Source organism: Anas acuta, chromosome 2, assembly GCF_963932015.1.
Source record: "Anas acuta chromosome 2, bAnaAcu1.1, whole genome shotgun sequence".
In the NCBI taxonomy this organism is placed as follows: domain Eukaryota; kingdom Metazoa; phylum Chordata; class Aves; order Anseriformes; family Anatidae; genus Anas; species Anas acuta.
In genome coordinates, this window is record NC_088980.1 from 69,438,058 (window position 1) to 69,465,387 (window position 27,330).

The 27,330-nt window shown below is 42.1% G+C and overlaps 1 protein-coding gene across 1 annotated transcript; it reads right to left on the bottom strand.

Moving 5' to 3' along the window:
* Nucleotides 1-1,475: 1,475 nt before the first annotated feature.
* On the bottom strand, nt 1,476-27,330 carry LY86 (lymphocyte antigen 86). Its single transcript, XM_068670795.1, has 5 exons — nt 27,004-27,330; nt 12,663-12,749; nt 11,427-11,555; nt 4,755-4,807; nt 1,476-2,234 (listed from the first exon to the last, which is right to left on the bottom strand). The coding sequence occupies exons 1-5, from the start codon at nt 27,122-27,124 to the stop codon at nt 2,139-2,141; spliced, it is 486 nt and encodes a 161-aa protein (XP_068526896.1). The 5' UTR covers nt 27,125-27,330; the 3' UTR covers nt 1,476-2,138.

The following is a 27,330-nucleotide window of genomic DNA, read 5'->3' on the forward strand; positions in this document are numbered from 1 at the left end:
TTCCAGGGGAGCACTGTGTGGAGGCGAAGGCTGGTTTGTTTGCTGTGTTTGGCTGGGCTTGCTCTGGAGTGTACAGAGCATGGCGCATTTGACTAAGAGGAACTTGGCTATTATGAGATTTTTTTATTATTTTTAAAGCATAAGAGTTTAAACTAGTGGAGGTTTGTTTTCCACCTGGTGAATCTTTCATCAGAAAAAAAGACCAAGAGGCTTGGTGGCTGGCATTTGAGTTTTACTCAGGCTTTTGTTCTGGAGTTGCAGTGGAAGGGAGCTGAGCAAGCAGACTCTTGTGCAAGTACTACTGCTAAATGCAGCTTTGTTCATTTCATCTTAAGGTCTGTCTCTTCTGATATGGGAATCATAGGGAGAGGTGAACCTAAACTATTGAGGTGAAGAGAAACTGAGCTTGTATCTGTGTTGTGGTACAGTTTTATTAGTTATGAAAACATAAAACGTAGCAACTGTGATGACTTGGACAAACTACTTCTAAAGGAGTATCAGTGTATTAGAGCTGAATCCTGATCTGGGAAGTGGTGGACAAAGCTGTAATGGGAACTTCCAGCATTTTTTTCTCCTCCCCAAATCAGGCTTTAATAAAAATGGGCTGAAACCACAGGATGTTGTTCTGTCTTATCCCATATTGTGGCGCTTGCTGGTTCATGTTCAGCAGAGATGAGCCTGCCTAACACAAGTTAGGCCTCAAGGACTTGCTCACCTTTGGGATGGCAGGTGAGATTTTCACTGTGCAGGAGGGAAGCAAGGGACTATCCCTTGCCTGCCAGCTGTTGGTTGCTCTGCAGTGTTGGTTATCTGTGCAGCAGGGATGCTCTTGCTGCTCAGGAATTTATTTGTGCCACAAGTGTGTGGGTGTGTAGGACAGAGACCGTGTGTGTCAGAGCTCCTGTGTGGCCAGCTGTGAGCCACAGCCCCTGCTGCCCTTGGCGAAGCATGCTAAGGTGAGGCATGCAGCACCATGCTTATTACCTTGTGAACCTGTGCTCAGCTCCAGCACCTTCCTGTGGCTCTGATTCATGTCCCTACCTCTCAAAATGAACATTCAAACCCACTCTTGATCCTTCTCCTACTTCTCCAGTCCCCCAAACAGGTTTCTAGGTCCACATTCTCCAACCCAAGCTCCTGAGCCCAGGTGTTTTCCCTATGCTTGGCTATCTACCTACCCATCAGCTATGCCAGCTGCAGAGGCTCCTGGAATGAGAAGTTTGGGGGTGTGCTGTGGCTGGTAGTATAAGTTGTGTTTACTTCTCATACTGCTCTTTGCTCAAAGCAAAGAACAGTCTGTCCTCTGCTGACATAAAATGTGTATCAGCATAACTCATGTTTCATATTAAAAAAAAAAATAAAGGAACATGCTCATTCAAATTATTTCCTTCAATATTCCCCCTTGGTTGCTCTTTCCCTCCCAAGTTTGTGGGTAGTTTTTTTTTCCCCTTTTGAGTTTTGGAATGATCCCAGAATCATGACGAAAATTTTCTTTTATTACAAATTGATCAAGAAGCAAGATAAGCACATAGATAAGAAATAGAACAATTTGCATATCACAAAAACATTGATGAACAAACAAATGCATGTAGAGTCCTGAATCCTGAAGTAATATCAATACCATGACTGGACATGGAGTGCTGAAAAGAGGCACATTCATCATGTTTTTGTTCTGTAGTTATAACAAAATCTATACAATCAGAGGCTCCAGACAGGCCTCAGGGAAGATTGAAAGCATTGAGGGGTGTAACTACATAATACATATGAAAATCTTCTTTAGCCTGTGTTAGAAATGGATACCTCCATAGCTTACTGCAAAAACTGTTTTGGCTCTCGCCTGTTCTGCCTCATCCTATTTTCATCGTGAGATGAGAACGTTGGTATCAAATGCTTTCTATTTGCAGCTGTATGTATTAAAAGCAAAAAGTGGGCTACAGTGTGCATTTAGAGATAAAATTACCACTAGAGGGTCTACTGACTTCTTGAAAACTGAATTATAAAGAGGAACAGCATCAGAACCACCATATGGGAATTATTTCCTTCAGAATTATTGCAGCATGCAAGCAATTCAATTGGCTTGAATAGTTTTGGTAATCTGTAGCTTTAATGAAATTGGTCTGGGTACGTTATTTTAGTTGCTAATAATAATCTAAATAATTTTTCACAGTAAAATCAGCACAAGCAATAGTGACATGATCTTCATTAGTCAGCCTTGCTGAAACAGTGTAGTCTCCCTGTATGAAACAAACACAAAGCAAGAGATTAGTCCACGAGTAGTAAATAATTGCTTCAGTTTCTATGAGCGAGTCATTTTCCTAGAAACAAAATAATACTTTTCCCATCAAGTTTCTCTGAAATGTTTCCTGTCCAAATGTTTCAGCTGGTAAAGGAGTTGCCCATAGTTTCTGCCAAAATATGCTCTTCAGAAATATCAATGCTGACAGCACAAGTTCAAAATTAAAACAATGGGGGAAATGAAATGTTTTGATGCATAAAAAATCCATTTAAATCTGTATTGTTTCTCATGTTTCTTGTGAGCAAGCACAGTATGGCCTGTGCTGTTTAGTAACTGGAAGGGGAAGAGGTGCTCAGTTGTCTGTCTGGCCCTTCTTTCTTGGATCTTGTTCACCGTGTACACCATTATTGATGCGTATGAATTTCTGTAAAAGATGGCATCTCGGGGATGTGTGTATAGATGAGTCAAACTGTGATGAACTCATATTCAGTAAAACAAGTGGTAGTTTAACTTCAAATTGTGAGGTAAATACTAGTATCTTTTTTTTTAGGCACAGAACTTGTATTGAAGGGCAAAAATCTCAGCCTTAAAGGTGCCATGGCTTTTTTGTGTTGGTCATAACTGCTCTCTCCAGGTGTCTGGAGATGCAGTGGGCAGGGAGGTGTCAAGGCTCACCTACGAGATTCAGAAGAGGTGAATGAAATTTCATCCTCTTGAAAAAAAACTACTGTGAGCATGGCAGAGCACTGGAACAAGTTACATGGAGAGTGTGTGGAGTCTCCTTCTCTGGAAATATTCAAAACCCACCTGGATGTGATCCTGTGTGATGTGCTTTAGGTGACCATGCTTGAGGAGGGGATCAGCCTGAGACAAGATGTCCAGAGGCCCCTTCCAACCTCAACTGTTCTGTGATGCTGGGTTGCTAGCACTGTGGCATTTGTTTTCTCTGGATTTTGTAAGGGAGCAAAACCTGGGGGAAGGCAAACCAGCAGAAGTGGAGAACTTGGCATCAGTGGCCTCCTGGCCTTGAACCATAGGAAGTTCTTGCCCTGCTCAGGACTTCTCTGGTTGTGAAGCAGAAGGAGGTACAGCTAGAATTAATTGTGCTCCTTGCCATTCTCCTTTTACCATGGGATTTCAAAGGCAATATCTGCCATCTTTCCTCACAGAGAGTATCAAGCTAAGTGTAACATCCAAATTTAGAGAGAGGCCCAATGGCAACATGCTCATGAGAATACAGCCTTGTTGTAATTGCTGTACAGATTGTCTAAGGGTCCCTTGGGCTGGTCAGATGAGACTTCTCTGTAATGAGCAGAAGCTGATTGCTGCATGGAAGAATGGCATTATTTGCCTGATCAATTAATTAGCAGTGAAGGCTTCCTATTCCCTTTCTCACAAGCATGTTAATTCTCCAAAAGTTTATAGTTTTATTCATGGAAGTGAGTTTTTAATAACTCATTTCCATTGCTCATTAGTGACTAGATTTTTTTCATTCTCCAGAATAATTATTTCCTCATGGGTAAAAATTGTTATTAAAACAAGATAGTGAACAGTCTTAATGTTTCTGGCTCCAAATTCAGCTAATTTGCCCACGATTGGAGTTCTGCTGCTCTGTGTGGATGTTTTCAAGGCTTTCTCCTTGTCTGGAGACCTGTGTCTAAGTTTCTTTAGAGCCTTTACTACAGAAGTGTCATTAGTATGTCAGAAAAGCTGCTCTTGGAGCAGGATGCTGAGTGATACAAACTTGGGTATTCCTCTGTGCGGTGGTCGTGCCTGGTTACGACAGACCACATTGCTTTCAGCATTTAAAACCTATCTAGCTTTGCAATGTGATTTGGTTGAGGTTTAGGAAGGAGACCTGGCTGAGTGTGAAGACTGCTTGTAAACAGCATCTATAATGGACAACCAAGCAACTCAGTAAGAGCAATGCCTAAGCATTGCCTGCTTTCTCAGCCTTCTAAGAGATTTATCTCTTATTCTCTGGCCTCGTGGAACCTTAAAGTGCTCTTGGTCTCATAACTTGGACTTTTATTTGTAGCTTAGAAGAAATCTGTCTCTACCTAAAACTATATACGTACAGTGAAATGCATGCAATTGCAATAGTTATCCAAATTGCCTTTATAGTCTGTGAGGATGAATGAGACTCTCCAAATTATTCAGCACAGCAAGGAGTGAGTTGAACTGCAGCTTTAGTCTCTCAGGAGTCACTTGAAGCTGCATTGTTTGTTGCCGGTTTAAGATAAATAGAAGAAAAGTCTACTAAAGAACTGTATGTCTGTGTGAGTTAGTGCTGGTAGAGGGGATCTCCTATTTGAAGAAAGCCTGGCTGTCTCTGGATAATGGTGTCTTTGTTGCTTTTTAAACAAAGCCCCTTAATTTCATGTTGACAAAGATTAGCCATGATGCAGTGTGCCAGCTGGGGAAGCTTGTAATATCCTGCTGCTGTTGCTTATGGTCAGAGGACTACACCTCATCCAGAAAGCCCTTCTGCTTGAGAGCACAGCTGTGGCAATCTTACCTGTGGGATTTCTTTGATCCCCAGTGTGACAGGTCCCTCATAGTAGAGGTGTTCTGAAAAGCAGAAATGATGGGTGGTTAGACACCACACAGCACATGAAGGAAACAAGCAGCTGATAGACATTTTTTTTTTTTTTTTGGTAATAGCACTTCAAAGTGCTCCAGTGACAAGTGTTACAGAACTGCGAAGTGCTCAATACACAGTCTTGCAACAGCCCTCTTGAAAGAAATGTCAGGACGTGTACTGCCTTATGGGGAAGGCAGAGCCTGGGCTCAAGAAGATAAAGGAGGGGGGCCCGGCTTTGCACAACCAGGTGGGTGTCCGTATGTCAGCATGCATCCTGCAAATGGGGAAATGAAAGGGGAGCAGGAAATTGCTAGACACGAGCCCTTTAGCATGATCTGTTAAACACCTGGGGATTCAACAGTTGAGCTGTACTTTTTGCTTAGAATTAGCAGAATGGTAAATCTGAGCTGAGTGTTTCTGTAGGTGTAGAGTTCTGACTGCTTGCTGAACATGACCTTAAAGTAATAAGAACATGTCTATCTCACTGAGAGAGCATTCACCAAGAAGTTACATGATGTGCTAAAGCCATCGTGAGTTGTGTCGGTGACTGGAATGGAGCCCAGGAGTTGCACCTTCCAATCTCCATGTCCTTAATTGCAAGACATGCTTGCTCTTCACTGTGGAAGAAAGGGCAACTTTAGCATTAATGGACAGAATTCACAAGCTGTTCTGCAGTTCCTCCTACTTTTTCATAGCTTACTGGGCCAAACTGTGTAGACTTGACTGAAAATAAAATTCGTAGATGTTTTGGTACAGAATTTCTTGCACAACTTGCCCTACAGAAGTCATGGAAAACTAAGAACTGTTTAAGGATTCTCTTTTGTAGGTGTCATGAAATATTCTTTACTTTGACAGTGACAGAGGAGTAAGTGTTTCATCGTGTTTGAGCATGTGCTGGCATTTTGATGCTTGTCAATCCTAGAGAGTTGTTTTAGTCCAGTATCTCTGCGTTGCTTTAACTGTTCCTTGTTAAAGGGTGGACAAAAGATTTGTCACATGATTGTCATATGGTCCATCCCACCATGCAATAGGTATCTGAAATGGAAATAAGTGTACAGAATGTCTTCTAGTCAATGCCTTCATTTAACAAACTTAAATTAAAGAATCATAACTATAATATGCACTAGGAAATGAGTAGCAGAAACCTGAGACATCACCAGTGTCCCACAGCTTTGTATTAATGAGAAGTTTGTTAAATGTAATGCCCTGATGATTCTGGGGGGTGGAGAAAAGCAGGACTTCCCAGTGTCTCCCTGAAAAAAAATAATACCCAAATTGAATAGAATCAGTACATTCTGGCTTCTCACTCCAAAACTGATCAACTGCATTATAGCACTCAGACTGTTTTCCTTCCCCTCTGCTTCCCTGGCCACCTCACCCAGACACCAAGAAGTCTTTTATTCAAAGAGCAGTTGCCATCACTGCTTGCTTCTGTGCATGAAGAAAGCCCTGGAGTCTGACACATCTCCGCGGCAGAGAGTGGTGACTCAAGAATCTTAAAAATACAGCACAGCCCACTTCTCAGTTCACAACTTACTAGAGCCTAAATAGGAGTTAAAGGCATTGCTTACTGCACGACTTATGTGATGAGTGACTCTCTTGGGACTTGGGATGTACATGTACGTGTGTGGATGTGAGCTAAGGCATGTTGTGAGCTGCACCCCCAGAGTGGTGCGGACCCTGCATTGGTATGGCTCATGGTTTATATGCACTTGCTTTCAGTAGAGGGCCTAAAATGGGCCTTATCTGTCCCTCCTTCAGTCATCTCTGAATTTAGCACATCTTGGATGACAGCAGAGGAGGAGAGAGAGTAAACTGGGCTGTGAACAATTGCCTTTCCCTGAAATCCTTTTCTTCTGGGATATGGAAACTCGGCTTGGATCATGTAGTTCTTTAGTGTCTCACCTAGGCTGTTGGAAAGCTGTCCAGATTCTAAATGCAGAGAAACAGTATCCAAGCTCTGCAAAACCTATATGTCAAAATGAAATAGAAGTCATCAGGCCATATATTTTTTTTTTCAGAAAGGATGGCAATGCTGATCTCTCCTTTGCTACAGGCAGAAGCCATTTTGTCCCTCTTTGCTATGACAAAGTAATGATTACATCAGTTAGATGAAGGCAGACTTAGGGCTCTGCCTCACCTCTCCCTGTTTTCTTTGATTGCTCTGACTTGTGGTAGCTCCGTATTTGTTCCGTAACAAACATGGGAGGGAGCCAGGCTCTTTCCATTGGTGTCCAGTGACAGGACAAGAAACAATGGGCACAACCTGAAACAGAGGAGGTGCTGTCTGAACATCAGGAAGCACTTCTGTGCTGTGAGAGTGACTGACCTCTGGCACAGGCTGCCCAGAGAGGTTGCAGAGTCTCCATCCTGTGGGACATTCTAAAGCTACCTGGATGTGGTCATGGGCAACCTGCTCGAGCAGGGGGATTGGACTAGATGATCTCCAGAGATCCCTTCCAGTGTCAACCATTGTGTGGTTCTGTAGCAGGCCCACAGAAAGCTCCTGTGACCCTCCTTGCTTCAGTAACTGTGAAAAAGGACTGTGCTGCTTTGCATGTATATTCTGATGGGAAAGCAAAAGCAGCTTTACTTTTCATTTAGTTGAGACCTGCTATGAAATAATATAGAACCGTAGATCTGTGAATTTTATTGTTCATACTCATTTCTGACTATAGCAATCTTCTTGGTGCCTAAATTGTCTGGATCAGGCTTCTCACAGCCCATTCTGTGTTCCTCTCACATGGAGATTTCTGCTGCAGTTCCAGAAGTGTAAACATTCTCCAAGGCTTTAAGGGCTGTAGTTTATCACAGCATCCTTCGTATACTCATATACTCTTTTGCATTCCTACATTGAAAGAGGATGAACACATCTGTTTCAGTGGCTGTAACTGTCACAAACACTGAGCCAAGCTCATTGAAAGAATTCTGTGGTCTTCACAGAGCAAGCCCAGATGCTTTTGTAGTTGCACAAATGCATGACTATATTTACATTATTGGGAACAGCATAAATCATGACTACATTTTTCCTAATTAAAGGTCCCCTATGTCATTATTAGTCTGGTAAGTTATAGCACCTATAACGTGTGCTGTCATCAGTGATGTGCTTTTAGCCTGCCTTCCATGTTCAGCTCTTCTCCTTAAAGACTTAACTGAATGTGATTTCTATAGAGCATCCTGGGAAACATTTCTAATGCACCATTGATTCAAGGTAATATTACTGTATTTGTATTAGCTTTCCTCTACTATTTCTACCAAAAGTAACTTAGTCCTTTTCCCTGTCAGTGAACAGGCCTCTGGTAGCTTTCAGTTTGACGCAGAGCTTTCAAATGTGTAAGAACTTCCCGAGAATTACTTCAACTTACTAGTTACCATTTACCACGAAGATGCTTCTCATTCCTGACAAAACACCTATAATGAAATTCTCACTCCTCTTTCTCAAATCTTCCTTGCACTGAAAATCTTAAACGTTCTCACACTCTTGTACTATATAAAGGCCCTGTACATCTGCACCCACCTCTTCTTTTTCTATGTTTTAAATCTTTTTAGAACTTAAATGCTCCATGTTGGAGTTCTTCTAGGACACGATCTTGCGCCCATGCAATTGACACAAAACTTTTGTGAGTTTCAGGGATGCAGGAATGATCTGAATAACTGCCAGCTATAGATATACAGTTGAGTGAGAAAAATGTATATAAATACATAGCTGGATGAGAAACATCCACTCTCTTTACTGGGGAGGAAAAAGTGATATGAAGGGGCTAAGCAAGATGGCATTGTATATCAGTACAAGACCTAGCTTTGTGGTGTAGCTGCTTTCTTGGAAAAAAAAAAAATGTATCTAAACTCCCAAAGTGATACCCAGTTCTGTAATTTATGCCTTGTTCTCTATTTTTATTCATGAATACTCTTTTGGAAACACTCACTGTAAAACCTAGCAGAAGAAGCAATAATGCGTAGAGTGGAGGTCTAAAGTCAGTGGTGTTCTTGTATTGTTTTGAGAGTGTGCACAGGGAATCGTGCCAGTTCTCTCGTGCTTTCTTCAGTTGGGGCTGAAAGAAAAGTTGCAAACTTGCAGAGTATGCTAGCATCTTTCACCAGGAAGTTTTGTTGAAGCCTGCAAGTTGTGGTTGGCACGCTGCTAAATATTACCACGCTAGGTCTCTTTCTCTGATTTTAGTGATTGCATTGAGAAATCTGTTAAATCTTATGTAACTATTTTCTTTAGAGGAAGTGGAGAATAACCACTTTCTATTAAAATAAAGGAAGAGCTGAGCTCGTGTTATACCACAAAGAATTTAGCAGTTGTTTTTCTTTTTTTGTTATTGCTGTTCTTAAGTGAACAATGGCCTATTTCCTTGCAACCTTTGAGCTTGCAACTTCTCAACAGGGATATAACTCAAACAAAAACCTGCAATCCTTTTTGGGATTCCCAGTGAGCTGTGCCAGATGTGAGGTTTGTTTAACGTAAATAGTATGATTACGATGAACATGAAACCTGCAGCCATATTAGGTATGGTATATAATTATTATACTTGGGGGGAGGCAACATCCAAAACTTTGCCAAATCCATCTCTTACAAATCTCTCTTCCTTGTAACTTCCTCTCTGCTTGTGCATGCCAGTGGACCAACAAAATCTGCAATAGAACTTTTATTTTATGTTATTTGTCACTTTGGAAGAGGGAGGCAGAGGTAATTTTTGTCCTTCTTGTGGTAGGCAAGCATGCTGTGTGTAGAACTTTATTTAAGCTCATGTCAGATTTGACTAATGTTGGAAGTGCTGTCCATACAACATGGAAACATAGCTCTGCACGCAAAGCTTCCATTGTTAAGAGTCATCTACCCTTCACTTTTGCTAGGCTGCATACTTGACCATTCACAATATTGTCTTTTGTGGTCAGATTTACAGTTGTACTAATATGGTCAAAATATGGTTGTGCTGAATTGCCTCAAACAGGTATTGAGCACACTTTCTAAAACATGGGTTAGAATCAAATGTCAACTAATTAAGAAATACCATGCTTTCAGTTTGAACCTTAGTCTGAGAAAGTTCACTTCTTTCCCACTGCGATTTAATTACTAAATAAAAATAGCTACTGAACACGATAGAGGTGCAGAGGTCCTCAAATCAACTTAGGGATGCTTCTAAACAAAGATACGTAATATTATTTCACCAGTCAACTATGGCTTTATATCATTGTGTGCTTCAATTAGTAGAAACAATCACCTGTCAGTCTAAGATTAAGAGAATTGGAAACCCCAGGAGGTTTTGGCTTTGTAGCTTAACGTGTGAAGGGCAGTTTGTGCTCTACTCAGGACTGGCTCCACTTCTTAATGTGTTCTCTAAAGGATGTTATTAAGTACTTCATGAAAACAAGGTAGTTTTTCGTGAGGTCTGTGGTAGTTATTTTTTTCTTATAATTTAATACACAATTGAAGAAACCTCTAAAACTTTCTTTTTTTGTGCGTGTGTCTATCTGGCTTATGGGATTTACATAATTGGTTGCTCATGCAGCATTTCTCTATTATTCTTTGTGATATTTCTATACTGCATGAAATGTTTTAGTAATTTTCCAGGGGCAGTCATAGCAATAGTGTTGCGCTTGATTGTCAGACTCCTAGCCCTTGCACATGAATTGTTGCAGCATTATCATGATGGAGATGTAAATGAATGGAAGGAAAGTGGAGCTCCTGAAACTAACTGATTCTCTAAGAGCTCTGTGGCAGACTTCCCTATAGTTCCACCTCTTTGTTTTAAAATCAACATAAAGGACAATCATGATGTGAGAGGGATTTCAAAATGACTGTTTAAGATACGTGAATTTCACAGTCCAGAGACATGACCATAGCTCTTTCTGGACATATTGTGGCTAGCTTTGCACTACCTGGCCTGGATCATGGCAGAAGGACCTTGAGGTGCACAGGCCCCCATGAAAACAACAATGCCTGTTTTTTGGGGTCAGCTAATGCTGCTGTAAACCAACTAGTGTGAGGCTGGCAGCTGTTGGCCGGCAGCTTGACTGGCATGAGCTGTATTCATCCAACTGCAGCATAGTCACACAGTAGGCAGAAACAAGGTGCAAAGCAGAGATGGTATCAAATACTATCTTGATCCAAAGATCCTTATTCAAGCATAGTCCTTAAAGTGTGTTAGGAACTGCCATTAAGGACAGGATGTGTTAGTTGCTTAATAGTAAAGAACGTGTTCAGAATGCCTTGTTTGTTTGCTCAGCCCTTCCTCTGACAAAAATAAAGGCTAGTTCTGTAGTACTTTTTGCTCACATGACAACCATGTGGCTATAAATAGGGCTTATGAACCTCTCTGCAGTTGGATGTGGACACATTACTAAACTTATTTTTTATGGATGTGAAATCCCATGTGTGCGCAATATTCTGTGATTAAAAGAAAAGCAAGCAAACAGGTTAAGGAAATGCAGGCTCTAAAATTAAAACATCTCTGTCCTACTGTGTTTCTGTCATCCATTAACATGCTGTTGAAGTAAACAGAACATTATGATGTATTGGTGCGTTCAGCGGCACAGCAGGTGCATCCTGGTTGGAGTATTCAGTAGCCATCAAACATTTCAGAGTGCTACCTAAATTACCTCCTTTCTTCTTTCCGCAGAAAATAAGCTGAGAATGACCAGGCTCGCAAAGTGTGTCTGAGTAGCTTAGAACGGTCTTCCCACCTATGATCAGATCAGCCTTGACGTACAGTTCCTTAATGCTGTGTCCTACACAGAAAGAAGGATGGAGTGTTCAGAAAAAGTGCAAGAGTAAACAGCTTTAATTTATTTTCCATTCACCCCATCCTCCCCTCCAGTTTTTAAGCCATTAAACATTTTCCCTTCACTGAGGATTCTTGATACTTAGAAATACATGTACATGTTTCAGGAGCAGGTCTCCAAGTCTCTCAAGGTAGATACAACGAGAGGCATAGCTTATATTTTTATTGTAAATTAAGCCCATGACAATTCTCTGATCCTGAGACCAAGTGGCATAGGAAAGCATGTGTCCACACACCTAAACTCTTTTTTCCCTTCTGTCCCTAGCAGTGTGGCCATGTCCAGTGTGCCCCTTGGAGCAGCCTGTGGCTGAATATCTGGCTTGGAATGGTTGCCCTGTGTCAGGGACCAGCATGGCAGATAAGTAGTGCTAGGAGGCTACCAGATCTAGAGGGAGGCCCTGTAATCTGAGTTGGTGGAAAGGTATTTGCAAACGCCTATAATGTGGTGTGCAGGCTTGTTTAACTTTGCAACCATCTGATAACAGGTGCTCCAGGGAAAAGGGCAGCACATCCGTCAGGAGGATGACCTTTACATGTAAGGAAGCATTCCTAAGTGTTAAAAGATGCTTGGCGCATAAACTCCTGTTCAGAGAAGGAGTATACAGCAGCACAGTCTCATATTTGTTGTAGCAGTAGAGGTTCAAGGTGAACTTGGGGCCAACAGGGCTGCAAGAAGGTGCAAGGGTAAGCCTTGGCAATTTGGGAAGCACTGCTGGTGCTGACACGAGATTGTGGGTGCTGTAGCCATCTCATTCAGCAGGACTTTTCCCAAACGAATTCTTTCTGAAGACAAGCTCTAGAGCCAGCCCCCACCTTGGCTGCTCATATGTACATATGAAGAGTAGGAGAGGGATAGGGCATGAGGGCTGAATACATTGTCTGAGGCAGAGCTGGTAACAGAACTGCCATTTCTCTAGCCTCAAGCAGGTTTTGAAACTTCCCAGAAATGAAGCCCATTTTTATTTTATCAGAGGTTGTTGCCCTTGCTTACTTAATATCAGCACTTACAGGTGAATTACCTGCTTTTGGCACAAGGAAATAGTGATTCACTTACTTAGGACCATGGCAGCTCTGACATTAAAGGTGTGGGTTGCAACATCAGAACAACGGTCAATGCTGAAAGCAAAGTCTTGCTGGGGATCTGTCAGGAAATAGAAAGCAATGGGTAACAAGAGCAATAAAACTACAAAGTGCTTTAAAAAGAAACAAACAAACAAAATATTACTGATTTCCTAGAAATGTTCCAAGATGGGCTCAAAGCTCCTACATGCCATGTTTACTAGCTACTTCTGTCTGTCCTTCCTGCCACTTCAATCTGAAACACGTTCAGATGATAGCCTGCATGTGGCTACAACCTGCTGGGTGGAAAATTTGACCAAGTTCAGGGAAAGCAAATTCCCCATAGAGGTGTGTTGTCTGTACTCATTTGACACTGAAGTCCTAGCACTGCTGTTTGTAGGTTCTGTGTGTCACCATTCCTTCATCAGCACAAACAATTTTTTAATGAATTTGTATCACAGGATCGCTTTGTGATTGTCTGGAAATCTGTATCCTGAAGTTAATTAGAAGGTCCAAAGACGAAAGCAAAATTTTGTTGCTGAGATCCTGCAGTGGTCCATGCTGGGTCTGTTACTGTGTGATATTTCTAACTTGTTTCTTCTCTTGGAGACCTTAGCAGAGCTGAGGGCAGAAGGAGCCCTAAAGCAGTTTACCAACATGGATGTATGTGTTTCTTGCTGCTTTCCATGGTGCCCCTTCCTCAGCACAAGACTCCAAAACTCTTGAACAAACACATCTGCTTTCCTCCTGCTTCCACCTTCTTCCTTCCTTCCCCAGGCTATGCGCTATGCCTGAAGGCTTGCCGATGTGTCACTTTCTGGTGACAGCAACAACTGACAGCTCAGTTGCTGCTGGCATGGCTGCAATGAGCAGCACGTGCAAGAGGTTTCCAGAGCTGTGGCTGGAGGTGGAAGATGTGGCCAGTTTGGCTGGATGTCATCTAACTCATGGATGTATGCTGTAGGAGAGCCTCAAGGCGTACTTGGCCCTCACGGTGGCTTCTGCGGAAAACCAAGAAGCTGTGGGGGTGGACCCAGGCACAACTGCAGCACACGCACAAGCAGCTGTAGGCTCTATGGTTTACACAGAGCTGTTGGTGACAAATTATAGACTTGAGAATTGAATTCTGTTTCTAACTTATTATTGCTTGTGCTTTGAGGTGATCATCTTACTGAATGGAAAATTATGGGTCGGGAGAATTTTACTTTGGTGCTGTGGTGAAACTTGAGTCATGAGTGACTTCTGCGAGTCTGAGCTAATGTGTCTGTCATCTTTTTGCTCCTAGTCTGACCCTGTTTTTGCAGCAGTGCTCCACAGCTGTAGCAGCTGACAGGGAACCAGCCTGGGTGACCGAAGCTTGTTTGTCTATTAGGCGAGCGTGAAAAGAATGAAAGCACTGGGAGGACCTGGCATCTTCAAGCCAGAATCTGCAGCATGTGGATTGTCAGTGTGGTCCAAAAGGATCTCCCAGGTCCTAGCTTATGACAATTTAAAATAACTGTTTGTTATAGGCAAAAGTCACAGTCATTTCCCACAGCTCTGTATCCCTGTGCTTTTTTTTTTTTTTCCTTCCACACCACTAAACCAGTCTCTGCAGTTATATGACCTGCTTGGGACAGGCGAGTGAGTGTTCATTGGCTACTCAAGTGTGACAGGGGTCAGAAGGGGATCTTTCCTCTTTTTCCATGTTCCTGTCAGTTTTTGCTTTGTTATTGCAGCTTCAGAAGTTGTCGCAATCAGCTAGGAGAGCAGTTTCCAGCTCCAGATGGAAAGAGTGTCAAACTTCTCCTTTTTTTTTTTTTCTCCAGGACTGTTATGCCTGCTTCCCCTCTGGTCTTTGCCACCTCTCAGGGCTTGGTTTCCGCTTTCTTCTGGACTTCTGCAAGAGCCCCTCTCATTTCTGTTTTTGGTGTGTGGTGCATGGATAAGTTTCAGGAAGCAGCTGTTCAGATCCTGAGCACGTTGGGTACTGTTGCCTACAAACTGTACTGGTTGTCAAACGACAAAAATTGCCAGTTCCGTAATTTTCAGAGGGGAACGTGATCAAAGATGGCACTGCAATGAATACAGTGCTCTTTTCTTTTCAAGAGAAAGAGGCTGTGCTTTAGTCAACAAATAAATATTTATTTATTAGTATTAGGTATTAGGGTTAGAAGGTTTTGTTTTTGTTTTTAGCTGAAAAATTATCTTCCATAACTGTTTGGATGGAAAGAAAGTGTTCATGAAACCAAGCCTCCCTGGAAAACATGTATTTCTCACAAGGAACTCCACCTCAGAGCTGTTTTAGTTTAGTTCATGAGTTGAGCTTTTTTGCCAGGTGAATTATTTCATGGTGCAACATAACCATGGTGTCCCCTATTCCACCACAGGTGGTGCAGCACAGAGGGGCACTGGTGTGTTGAGGCACGTGTTGCCTGATCCCCAGTGAAGAAGTGTGTGTGAAAACACTCACATGAGGTAGTCCAGCAAAATTTGTGAATGAGAGCACTCAGATTTTGTGTTGGTACTATTTTGCTGTGAAACAAACTTTTCTACTGGTGAATTAAACTCCAATTAATTTTCTGACCATCTCCCTGTGGAAATTCAGGCGATGACTTTGCAATCCAACATCTTGGTTACTATTGTGTACATGGCAGACTCCTGCTGACATCAATTGAAAGGATGGCTTTGTTGCTAAAGGATGCTGCTAAAAGGAAATTAAAGGAAATACCTTTTTCCTTTTTTTTTTTTTTTTAAATACTTTTAAATAAATACTTTTTTTTAAAAAAAAAAAAAAACAACTACTTGATATGCAGAGATGTTTGTGGATTGAGCTGTGTGCTGTGAACTAAGGTAGTGTGCCTTACTCCTTTCTTAAAATGTAGAGGAGTCCCTCATGTGTGACAAAAGCAACTCAAGGCCATTGCCATTTCTCTGTTGCACAACTGTGAGTCACTGTCTCTCTCTTTACGGAGGTTTAATTCTTACTCTTCCTTGTTGCCTCAATCTGAAGTGAGCTGGTTAGACTGAAAAACTACAAGTTATGTCTTTCACATGTGCAGAGCAATAACATTTATCATTAAATCTCTAAAATACGTGGGGCTGCCCTTCAGCCTTCTACTTCCCTGCAACATTTCATAGTGCACAGTACTGTATGTTCCCAGACTTCCCTCCACCCACTCCCTTCAATCTGCTCCCTCTTCCATAATTAAAGCTAGAAACTCTTCAACTGAATGCGGAGTTTTGCTTTTCCAGTTCAGCTTTGATATATTACCAACACTTAAACGTTGCTGGAAATTTTGCAAACATGTAGAGGTTTATTAGTAAAAATCTGCTTATTGGGGGGAGGGGGGGGAGAGAGGGGGAGGGAATATTTTTTGTGTTTTTTATTTCTCTGTATATCTGTGTGAGAAAGACTTGGGTTACAACATTTTCGTCTATCCTGAAGGTGCCCAGGAACAGGATTTGGCTGAAGTTTCTCTATAGATAGTTCTAAACCTCTCAAGCAACTGCCTTCAGAAAGATGCGAATCTTTGTCCTTTGTAAACAGTCTGAAGATCTGAAGCACTGTAAGATCTCTTAGGCCTGCTGTTTGAACTCAATGCCGTGCCTAATGCTGGGCCTTCAGCTTTATCTCACACTGAATGTACAGCTTTTACTGAATAGCATTTTCTGCAGTACAATCCTGCTTTGTGGGAGGTAAATTTGGGATGTATCTGATCACCAGTTACAAGGTGGAGTGCCAGCTGACCCCTGTATCATACCTCCTGTTTTACTCTTTCCCAAGTACTATGTTGGAGATTGATTGCAATATTGGCTTGGTTTTACTCATGCACAACCTGTAGTGTGGCACCATAGTTCACAATTTCAGCGTGGCTTAATATTGTTAGGTGCTTGCAGTGGTGAAGTTGGCTGGGTGTTTCTAGATCACTGAGCAGACACAATTAGTACTGCTTAGAAGCTCAGATAAATTCTAGGAAGAAAAGTTCAGGAACTCCTTTTCCTACTCCTTTTCTTAGCAGAAGGTCGTGTCCTAGGTAAGTTAGCTCAGGCAGATTTACAGTGGTATATCTACGTGACCCTCCTGGCTGCAGGCATTGTACCTTTGACAGAGACAGGGGCACGCTTTCATGCCTCGGTTACTGCAGCTGCAGGGCCACCAGCTCACCCTCCTGCTGAACACGGGTGTGCAACAGGACACAGGGCTGCGAGCTGTGGCTGTCCATGTGCCTGCCCCACATGTCTGTTCAGCCTCCTATTCTCTGGGAGTTGATCTTCATCAGGGAGATGAAGTGGACAGCTGGGATTGATAATGTCTTAACCTGCTACAGCTGTGTCCTTCAGAGCCAGAGCTGTTAGCAGACCACTAACAGGGGATTACAGAAACTGCATGATCAGATGGGAAGCACCTGTTATGGGAACTTTACTGGGCTGCTCTAGAACAGCCTGTCTTATCTTATCTTTCTACCCACCATCCTGTTAGCTATCTTCTACTGGCTTTACTCTTATCTGAACTTGCTCTTAAATCCCACTGTTCTTATATGAGTACAAAAATAAGCGGCATGACCGAACCAAGAACAGCAAGCATTCAAGCTTTTCTTGCAGGAGAGCATGTCTGTAACTCTTGCAGAGGTGAGAAGCCTCTCCAAATTAGTAAGCTTTGGGTCTTTAGAAATTGTACTTCTAGGACAAAAGATGTACAATTGAGTGGAATGACATAGCTGGGCTTGGTTAGGGTCATACAAGGACAGACTGATGCTAGAAGAGCTGGAAATGAGCACAAGGAAGAAACATTTAGTAATTACCCAACACTCCTCACCTTCAAAGCTCTTAATAAAATTAAATCATTAGTCCTTACAACATTCAAGGTGATGAAAGGGGGGGGAAAGAATGAGGAACTGTTTGGGATCTCACTCTGTATTCACTCAACATTTTCCCTTTAATGTCTATTTAAATAAATTAACCTGAATGCTCAAGGTTATATTTGACACTGTGGAATCTACTTATGAGGTACTGAGGAAGAAACACCAGCTGAATTAGATTTCTAGTTCTATGTCTAGATTTCCCTGAGTGCCTTCAGTTTAATGAAGTACCTTCAGGTCTGCCTTCACTGCATGCTGCAGCCATGTTCATACGTGGCTGGGAAGAGCAGAGGGACCCTCTGTTCAGTGTGGAGCAGAATAAATTTTGAGAATCATGTCAGTTGTGGCTACTTAATCATAAAGATGCTTATTTTCAAAGCACTCACCCAGGCTTTTCCTTAGTTCAGATAGGCACACTGGTTTCCTTTGCAGAAGCCATGGTATGGTTTATCTCCTGTATGTTTCTGACATGATTAGGCAACACGGAGGTTAAGAACAGGAAAATCATAGCTGATGTATCTTTAACATCCTGGGGGCTACAGACCATAGGAATTCCCCACTGCCAATAGTCCTATCAACTTGTGGTCTCTGAGGTCTGCTTAAACCTGAAGCTCTTGGAGGTGGCTAACAGTCAATAACTCTGCTTCCTTTCTGATAAGACCTATGTGGCAGTAGAGAGGAGTCTGAAGATCAGTCTCAGTACAGTCTGTAAGCTAAAAACCCCTAGAAGACTAGAAAGAGAAATGTAGAATATGGTTAAAAAATGTTCATGCAATATTTAAATAATTTCCACTCCTCTCTCAAGAATACTGAACACTGGTAATGCAAATAGCAATTATAGTTTTGTTAGATTAAGGCAAAGGCATTACTGGCCTGTTTTTATGGCCCTAGTTTTGGAGTCAGGTAATTCCAGCATTTTATGAAATAATTTCAATAAAGGACTAAGGCTTTGTCTCTTACTAATTCAAATACAGCTCATTGCAGAGTATGACTGATGCCCAGATAACTCAGAAGGCTGGTGACCTCCAAATGTGTTGCTGGGGCAATAACTGCAATAGTAACAGCATTTGGGGACCAGATGTGGGATGGAGGGCTCAGCCCATGAGCAAAGATGTGTGACAGATAGCAAAGAGAGGAAGAGATGTGCCCAGTATCAAGCCAAAGAGCTGGTGGTGAGCTGGGTGGAAGCCTCTAAAGGCAATGTAGGTGAGGGGCTCTCTACAGCCTGGGGCTATGTCTGGGGATGAGAGTGTCATTACCTTGCACCAAAATCAGCCCTGCCAAAAACATAATTTTCCCTGCTTTTTCCTGCCCAAACCACCTTTCTTGACAGCAGACTTGTTAAAGCTATTTGCAAGGGCTTGAGGGGAGGCCCAGTGTCTCAGGGTTCATGAAGGCTTTCCTTGCTTTTGCCAGTGGTGATATTTGGAAAGGTGTGGGTGGGGAGATATTGCTGTGCTTTGAGTGGTATGACAAAGCTTTGTCTAAGCCTGTTTAAGAAGGCAAAACTGAGAGATGCTGGCTTTGAGAGACAGCACACACAGATCTGCATTTGTATTTGATAATCCTGATTTGTCCTAGTTAGCCTGAGAGAGAAAGGGAGGCAGGGCAGGCTTCAGCTACAGCAGTCTAACAAAAAAAAAAAAAAAAAAAGAAAAAAAAAAAGAAAAAAAAAGAACTGCATTAATTTAGGCCCAGCAGGGAATGTATTAGAGAGAAAGTCTTTGTTCTTCTGTTCTGTTGGTAAGAAAATGCCATGCACTGCATGAGTAAGATGCACACAGTAACTGCCTGTATTCCTAATCAGATCTGTCTCTTCTCTCTTCACGTGCTTCTTTATCATTCTTTATATTGTTCTGCTTGAGACAGATCTCTGGGTATCAGGGCTTGCCTCTAGGACTGAGGATTCACAACAGACTTGCAGGCCTGTGTCAGAAATAGAACCAAACATTACCAGCAGCTGCCCTGCTGTTAGACACATGCCATGCTCTGGGATAGCAGGCTTCACTGCTGATTATACAGAACAGTAATCAGCAGCATATAAATGGACTGAATGTTCCCATTTTCCCAGGATGGGTTGAAGTCCACCACAGGAGTGTGGCAGTAAGCTATAATTAGAATGGCATGCTCCCTCTGCTAAGGAAACTAGCAGGGTTCCCGCCTGCCCAATCGCCACTGGATCGTTTGACAGGAGTCATCCATCTTCAGGTGAAGAGGAAACTGGTGCATTGAATTAACTTGTGGTAGTTTTCAAGATCCTAGTTTTGGCAAGCGGCAGCTCTCCTGAGTCTAAAAGCAGCATTTATGACAGATCAGAGGTTTGGGGTTTGGTATATGGTGGTTCTTTGCAGGGTGTTTGGGCATCTTGTCCCTTGTTGTTACTGTTCCTTCCAAATGTTAGTTTGCCATAAGCTCCCTTCAGGTTGCTGCAGTGACACCAACACAATAATGCAGAAGTCATTTTGGCATTTTTGAGGTGTACTTTCATTTTTCTTGGATTATTCTAGGTATTTTTGCTGGTGGATGTTAAATTGCTGCAAGAAGCTGATCATAGAATCACAGACTGGTTTGGGTTGGAAGGGCCCTTAAGGGTGATCCAGTTCCAAACCCCTGTCATGGGCAGAGACACCTCCCACCAGACCTGTCCAAAGCCCCATCCAGCCTGGCCCTAAATGCTTCCAGGGATGGGGCATCCACACCTTCTCTGGGCAACACCTCCTACCTCTTTCCTATTTTCTTTGGTAAACTGTAAGTATTGTAGGGTCCAGAGCTTTTTTGGGGGCTTTCATGGCAGCCCTAAATGAGATGATGTGGCCATGCCCAGAAAGCCTAGCAATGCTTCATACACTTACACAGAAAGCTTTGCCCTGGAGCACTTATGAGCTTGTTCTTGTTCCTAACTTGATGCAGTGAATGTGCCTTTTGATAATTTTGACTTTATATAACCCAGGAAGTTAGTCTCAGTTTTATCACATTGCTAACAAAGCTGTGTTAACATAAAGACTCAAATTCTGCATTCAGTAGCAAATGGTGGTTCTGCCTTGCCCACAGTACTTTTTAATTGTAGTGAAATGCACTTTTTTTTTTTTTTTTTAGGTGCATCTCTCCTGTTTTTCTGTTTGCTCCCAAAGAGAAGAGCACATTTTTGTTACCCCTTCTGCTTGTGATAGCTTAGTGACTCAGTGGCTACAACAACTGAAGACATGGCAAAAGTCAATAGGTGGAAAATGTATCTGTTATTTTAGATTTAGCAGCCGCAGATGAGCAGGATGGGCTGTCACAAACAACCTTCTTTTGCAGTATGTGATGCAGGACCTTCATTGATTTGGTGGGAAAAAAATGGGCACCATGAGGAAATCTCTGAGAACTAAATTAGATGGGAAAATTTAAAGCAAGGTGGCAAAAGTTCAGCTGAGGTTAATTTTCTCCACAACTAGTCTCATTGAAAGCATTAATATTGATTTTGCTAAATGGTTCAAAGTCTACATGCTGAACCTATTTTTTTTTTTAACAAAGTACCACAGAGGTGTGAAATTGTATCCTGTTCCTCCTTACTGTTTACATTTTAAAACTTACAAAATACCCTTTTCTCTCTGAAATGAGGTAAAATTAAGTTAGAACCACCTAACATAGGGAAACATAGGCCACATAGGGAAAGAAAGTTTTAATCCTTTCTAATGAAGAGGAGAAAGAAACAGACTCAGAAATTTCAGTTCTTGGAAGGATCAAAAATTTTTTAAAAGTTTTACACGTGCAAAATTAAAGCAAATTTACATGTGTACTCACATCAATTCTACCTTGATTCTGATGGTAGCTTCAGTCTGTTAGGATTCAGTGCCAGAAATATGCCTGTCAACATCTGGCCTTCCCCCTGGAATAAGTAAGCTATACCAGATGAGTGCAGCAGCCAGGCTATGACACTAAGATGGCTTGGACAGAGCAAATAAAAAAATGTTTTCAAGTGAAATTCTTAAGTTCTTTGATTGTTTGCCCATTAGCAATCTATGCAACAAAAGATCAGAGGGGAGTTGGTGTCATGTGGCTTTAAATAATTTAGAAGCAGAAGCAATTGCTGGAGACTGCTTGAGGGAAATAAATAAATAAGTCCAAGGGAAGCATCTGGCTCAATCTGTCTGCCAAAAAAACAAAGAATAATGGAAAAAGAGCCTTCTTTCACCAAGCATCTAGCAGAACATTTGCCCTGAAGATGCATGAGGTGAGAGTTTTTGCAGACATTTCTTTGCTGGCTGAAGCTATCGGATTGCTGTTGTCCTTTAACTAAAGGATGCATGTGTTTGTGGCCAGGGAGGAAGGGACCAGCAGCCTTGGTTGACGTAGAAGCAGAAAGGGATATGCTGTGAAATTAGTGCTGCAGCAATGACAACATAGCAGGATTGCTTACAAGTTTGTATTGTTGATTTAGCAGGATGGCTGTTATGTTGTCTATTAGAAAAAGAAAATAAGGAAAAAAGGATTTTTAAAAGAAAGTGTATTTGACCTCTATATGTAGGAGAAAGGATATGATGGGCCTGAGTGTGTGAGGGGGACACCAATAAGACCAAAACTATTAGCACAGACAGACAAATCATTGGGATAATGTAATCTAACCAGCCTATCAGTCTCCACTTTTAAATCTAACAAACAAGCAACCCTCCTCCTTCCCAAAACAAATAAAAACCAACACTGAGAAGTTCCCTTAAAGTGGAGTTTAACAGGAGGGTTAACAGCTTATCTGAGCAAGGCAGATTCTGCACCAGGACAACCCTGTTGACTTCAAGGGGCTTTTTCTGGCAAGATCCAAATCTGAGCTTGCAAGTTTAAAAAACAATACAAATGAGATTTTTCTCTACCAGTAAATGCAATCCAGTGCAAGCTCACACCAAAGCAGGCAGTGCTGCTCTCTTTTACTCTATCAGTGTAGGGCAGGAAAAATCTTCATAAAAATAACCCTGCTTGAAGTGTGACATAGAGCTATGCAAGCAGTTGTGGATCTCAGTGGACAACACATGTTCAGTCTAACTGCTCTCTTTAGGAAGAGGCATTGGCATGTAAAAATAATTCCCTGAAGGGGACGAGAGAGGCTGCTGCTATGTCTAGCAGAAGGCATTAATTATAGCAAATGGTTGCCCATATCACTGAGTGTTGTTATTTGTTTACATGTTTGTTTTTAAATTTGTAGATAGATAAAATTGTAAAGACAGGGTACAGTCAGTTTTCTGTTTAGGTTCTGGAGTTTGAAATGAATGGTGATTGATTCCTCCTCCTCTCAAAACTTCAGCTAGTGGCTTCAGATGAAAAAAAGTCAAACGTGACTTGGGAAATCTGCTCATCTCTGCCTGATAGTCAAAAATCCCATATGCTCCGAACAGCATTTTATAAAGCCTGGGGAATATCCTTCAAGACTTAGCTTTGGCTGGCCTGAAGCTCTCTGAAATTCTGTGTTATTTACTCCTGTGCTTAGGAAACAAAGTCCTTAATGGTCCGCTCTCTCCAGACCCTTTCTAGGACCCTTCTACCTTAATAGTAGCCTTTTCTGCATTGTCAAGAAGTCTCCATTTTCAGGCAGCAGAAGTTCTGAAGCCTTCAAGGTCCTAACCTTCACACAGAGCTTTTTTCATCACTGGGAACACTGGTCTGGGTATGCTGGCTGAAATAAAAACAGCTATTCTGGAATACTGATTTGTTGACACAGGCCCAACTCAAGTTTTAAGAAAGAGCTGTAAAAATGCTTGTAAAATTCTTTTCATGCACCTGTAGTAGCAGTCACCTGCTTTACCCTATGGAGAGAGTCCCATTTGAACAGTACCTCGTAAGGATGTTTTCATGGCTAATTGGCACAAGCTGATGTGAATGGTCTAGAGGCAGGTGCTGGTAGATGCATTGAAGAGTTACATTTTGTAGTTTCTTACTGCATTGCACTTTGCACTTTCAGCTAGATGCCTGACAATCAAGTACCATTGGAATCTGCTCAGGGCACTCTGTTACTGCTGCCTTGCTGCCTTTCCCTTCCCACAGAATTGCCTTTTAAAATGTAGCTAGAAAGATCAAAAGCATTGTTGCTGTAAAAATCACTGTGAAATTAAAAGGGATAGGAATCAGCCATTTGTGTAGCAGATTCTTTTCACGTCTCTGCATAGACTTGCCAATTACGGTTCTCTTTTCTCAGCTGGAGATGTTAACCTGTGTGGCTTTTATCTCAGGATCCCTGCCCAGGTTTCTAAAGTGATTTGTGGTCATTTGAGATCTTCCTTCGTTTTTGTCACTTCTTCCTGGGAGGAAGAGTGGCACTGATGGGAAATGTCTTGCTATTTATAGACTGTCTCGGTGTTATGTCTCCTGTGGTTATGTGGAGGAGGCAGCATACTGTCTATTTACTTCTAGACCACCCATCTCTCAGCCTGAATTTCTTGCAATGGTCTTACTGCTGAGAATTTTCTTCTGATTTCCTTTAGATATATTTTCCCCCCAAGCGAGTGACATTGATCACTGGGGTTTTATCCAGCCCTTTCTTCTGATACATGCCTTAGGGTCCTGTTTTTGGACTGCTTAGTCTAACGCTGCTGGGTGTGAATGGGGATGCTTTCTGTAGGATCCAGAATATGGGGTAATACTGAGGGGGTTGATGCATGCCTGTAAACTACCGCACTATAGAGGCAGGTTGCAGCTAGGTCAAGTGCTTTCAACAGGGAATTGGGACTTGCTCCTGGGTATAGAAGACTGCTATTCTTTCTCTATCTTCAGTTAGCCAGCTAAGCTTCTCTGCTATGCTTATCACTGGTATATTAACTCTTACTTTTGGCTTTAATCAGGTTTTGCTGCCTTATAGGAGAAGATCTGATAAACTGCAAAGCATAAATGAACACACACCTCCATTTTAAGCTCTCAGACTGAACTCTATTAATCTGCTGATAGAGTTTGAGAAATAAAGTTGCGAAGTACTTGGTTAAAATTCTCCCGACCTTCTTAGATTTTACTTGATTCAGCCCTGCTGCACTGATATCATCGTAGAATTTATTGTAACAGTAATAGTGGTGAAATCCTGACCCTCTCGAAACCATCAGGGATTTTTTTACCCATTTCATACTAGAAACCTCCCTGTTGATATTGTATCCCAAAATGTCTCATTCTCTGGCGTCTTCAGTGGATCAGGAGATACCTTGAGGATGTATCAGAATGAAGAGGACATGCAGGTGGGAAAGTTTCATGGAGGGGGGCTAACATTGATTTGTGGATTGGGTGCCCTCAGTGGGGAGTCAGCTTAAAATAAGTGTGGTTTTAGTTTTGCAGCATATTAATGTTCTTCAGTAGTTTGTTGGGATGTCTTCTGTGGCTGCTAGGATGTGTTATCATAGTTCCTTTTCCCCAGCTCTGGTCTGTGAGCCAGGAAGCTGCTTCCACTTTTTTTTAATCTCACACTAACACCTTGAAGAATGAGCAACCCTATGGTTTTGGGGTACTCCTTCCCTTGAAACACCTGAAGTGTATGGGCAGCTGCCTAGCATTGATGCTGTGACTGCTGACATTACAAAGTTTTCATGAGAGGGTTGGTTGGGAGAGGGTCTTGTCAAATCCAGGCACTAGCATGTCTTTTCCTTCCTTGGTGAGAATAGCTGATGGGACATAGCTAAAGAAAAAAGCTATGTTCTTTACATAAAATGATGGTTAAGAGTGAAATGAAGTGCAGACAAAGCTTCCCTCCTCCTGAAAGGTTGATCACTGTTGCAAGCTGGCCAGTGAGTTCAGGAAGAGCAGTATATTCTCTGAAGAGAGGGAACACAGACTGTATTCTGATTTATCCTCCCCATCTAGGAGGCTTTCTATAGATTTTTTTGGCTCATCCCAAAAGACTTTTTTTGTTTGTTTTGTTTCATGCAAGCTACCAGACTATGAGATAGATCGGCTAAGATGCCAATGGTGCTTCCTGGTCTGGTGCTACAGGTACAGGTAGCTTCTGGAAAAAGGCAGGGCAGAACACTTTGAGAGCAGTTGTGAGTACTGCCACAACTGAATCTGCCTGAGCTATAAGGGGGCAAAGAATCAGGCTTCAAACAAGGAATCTGATTTAATTCTTGCATTGCTTCCATGTCTGTGTAATCCTCTCATCTCCCACAGCTGTGCCTAGGAGAACAGAAAATCACTCTCGTGTTGGGACCTGACTTGAGATCTCTGGCTTGTGCTTCTCAAGCTGTGAACTCCTCATGAACTCCTCCTGTTACCTTTCTGTGTGTGGCAAACCAAACAAGTGATATGTATGCTCTAAACAAATACATTTTGTTTGTCAGTCCAGTGGTGTGCATAGTAAGAAGCAATGCCTGACTGACACGTGCCCAGCAGACAAATTTCATCATCGTTTGAATCAACTCAAACTGTAGCCCGTGCCCCTGTGTCAAGGCATCTCATGCTAACTGAGACCTGTAGAGGGAACAGAATTTGTTTATACAACGAATTCTTAGAATAAAGGTAATACCAGTGCTCGTATTCAATATCTAATTATATATTTTCCTAATGCAGTATACCCATTTATAATATGTGAAGCCTGACTTTGTTCTCCTGGGAGCAGGCCAGTGAAGAATTGCATTACAAATATTTATTTACTTCCCTTGTCCCTCACTGGTTTTATTTTAATGGGTGTGCAAAACTGCATGAAAGCTACAGGGGAGAAAAAGCCCCCCAGGAAAGCCTTTGTATCTGGATGAATTGGAAAAACAAACTCTAGGGTGCTCATTTGCCATGAATCACTTTTCACATCACGTGCGGAAAATGAATGAGGCGTCTGTGAATCTAATTCCCTTTGTCCCAGTTGTAAAGCCGATCAGCACAATAGGAGAGGCACAAGGCCAGCAAAGCAAGAGGTGGAAAGCAGGCACCATTCAGTGAATTCATTTTCAGTCATCCCTGTGCCACTTGCTCCTTTTCTTCTCTACAGATTTAAAGAACAAACAAACCCTGAGGTCCCTGGGAAATGCCTCTGTTAAGTGCTGCTGCTGGGGTCTTGCTAAGCATGGTGGCAACTGCTGAGAATGCAACTCCTTCCCACTGTCACACCAGGTCCCTTGTCACTCCAAGTGGGAAGACAGAAAGCACATCACCACAGCCTAACCACACGGTAAGAAAACAGCACATTGGTGTGTTGAAGAGTCTGTGTCAGAGGTAAAAAAGGATAAAGATTTAGGGTCTTCCTGTTTTTTGTAACTGAGCTTCAAGTTAAAAATCCTAATTGTCTTTCATGCTGAACTGAATTTTTGGCAGCTATTTAACAATCTGAATTAGGTTACATTATTTCCTATTATATTCCATCTAAAACCAGTTAGATTTGTGTGTGTGAGAACCAAACCCATTATATTTGAAAAACTAAAAATGTTCCAGCTGCAAAACCCAGTGCTGGCCTGAGAATGTAACCCTTGCATTCACTGCCTGGTTTATAGGCTTCTCTCACTGCCTAAGAACAACTTTGTTGCCCAGCTAAAAGGAAAATGGAAATGTTAAGAATCTCACCGCAGCTTTTGTAATGAATTTCCAAGTTGTCCTCTTTGCAGACTGTGTGCGTAGGCCATTCTGTGCTGGCACTGATGGAAAGCAGGACTAAGATGAGAACGAGAGCATTTGATGTCTTCATGGTGACGGTGGCAGTTTGCAGGATCAGTTCTCTCTGTCTCTTGCTAACCCTCTCTGGAGGGAGCTGTTCCCTTCTCTGAGGGAGACAGGAGTTACTACATTCACGCCTGCAGAAGGGTTAAGTGAGCCAAGGCAGCCTCCAGCTTACCACAACGTGGTATAAACAAGAGGCTAATCGGAATTGGAGGGTGCTGTTTCCGTGTGCTC

Coding starts and splice junctions, on each gene's coding strand:
- LY86 (XM_068670795.1), bottom strand. CDS start 27,124: ATGAAGACATCAAATGCTCTCGTTCTCATCTTAGTCCTGCTTTCCATC. Junction 12,750..27,003: donor AATTCATTACAAAAGCTGCG/GTGAGATTCTTA, acceptor ATTTCCTGACAG/ATCCCCAGCAAGACTTTGCT. Junction 11,556..12,662: donor CAGAGCTGCCATGGTCCTAA/GTAAGTGAATCA, acceptor CTTTCTGTGTAG/GACACAGCATTAAGGAACTG.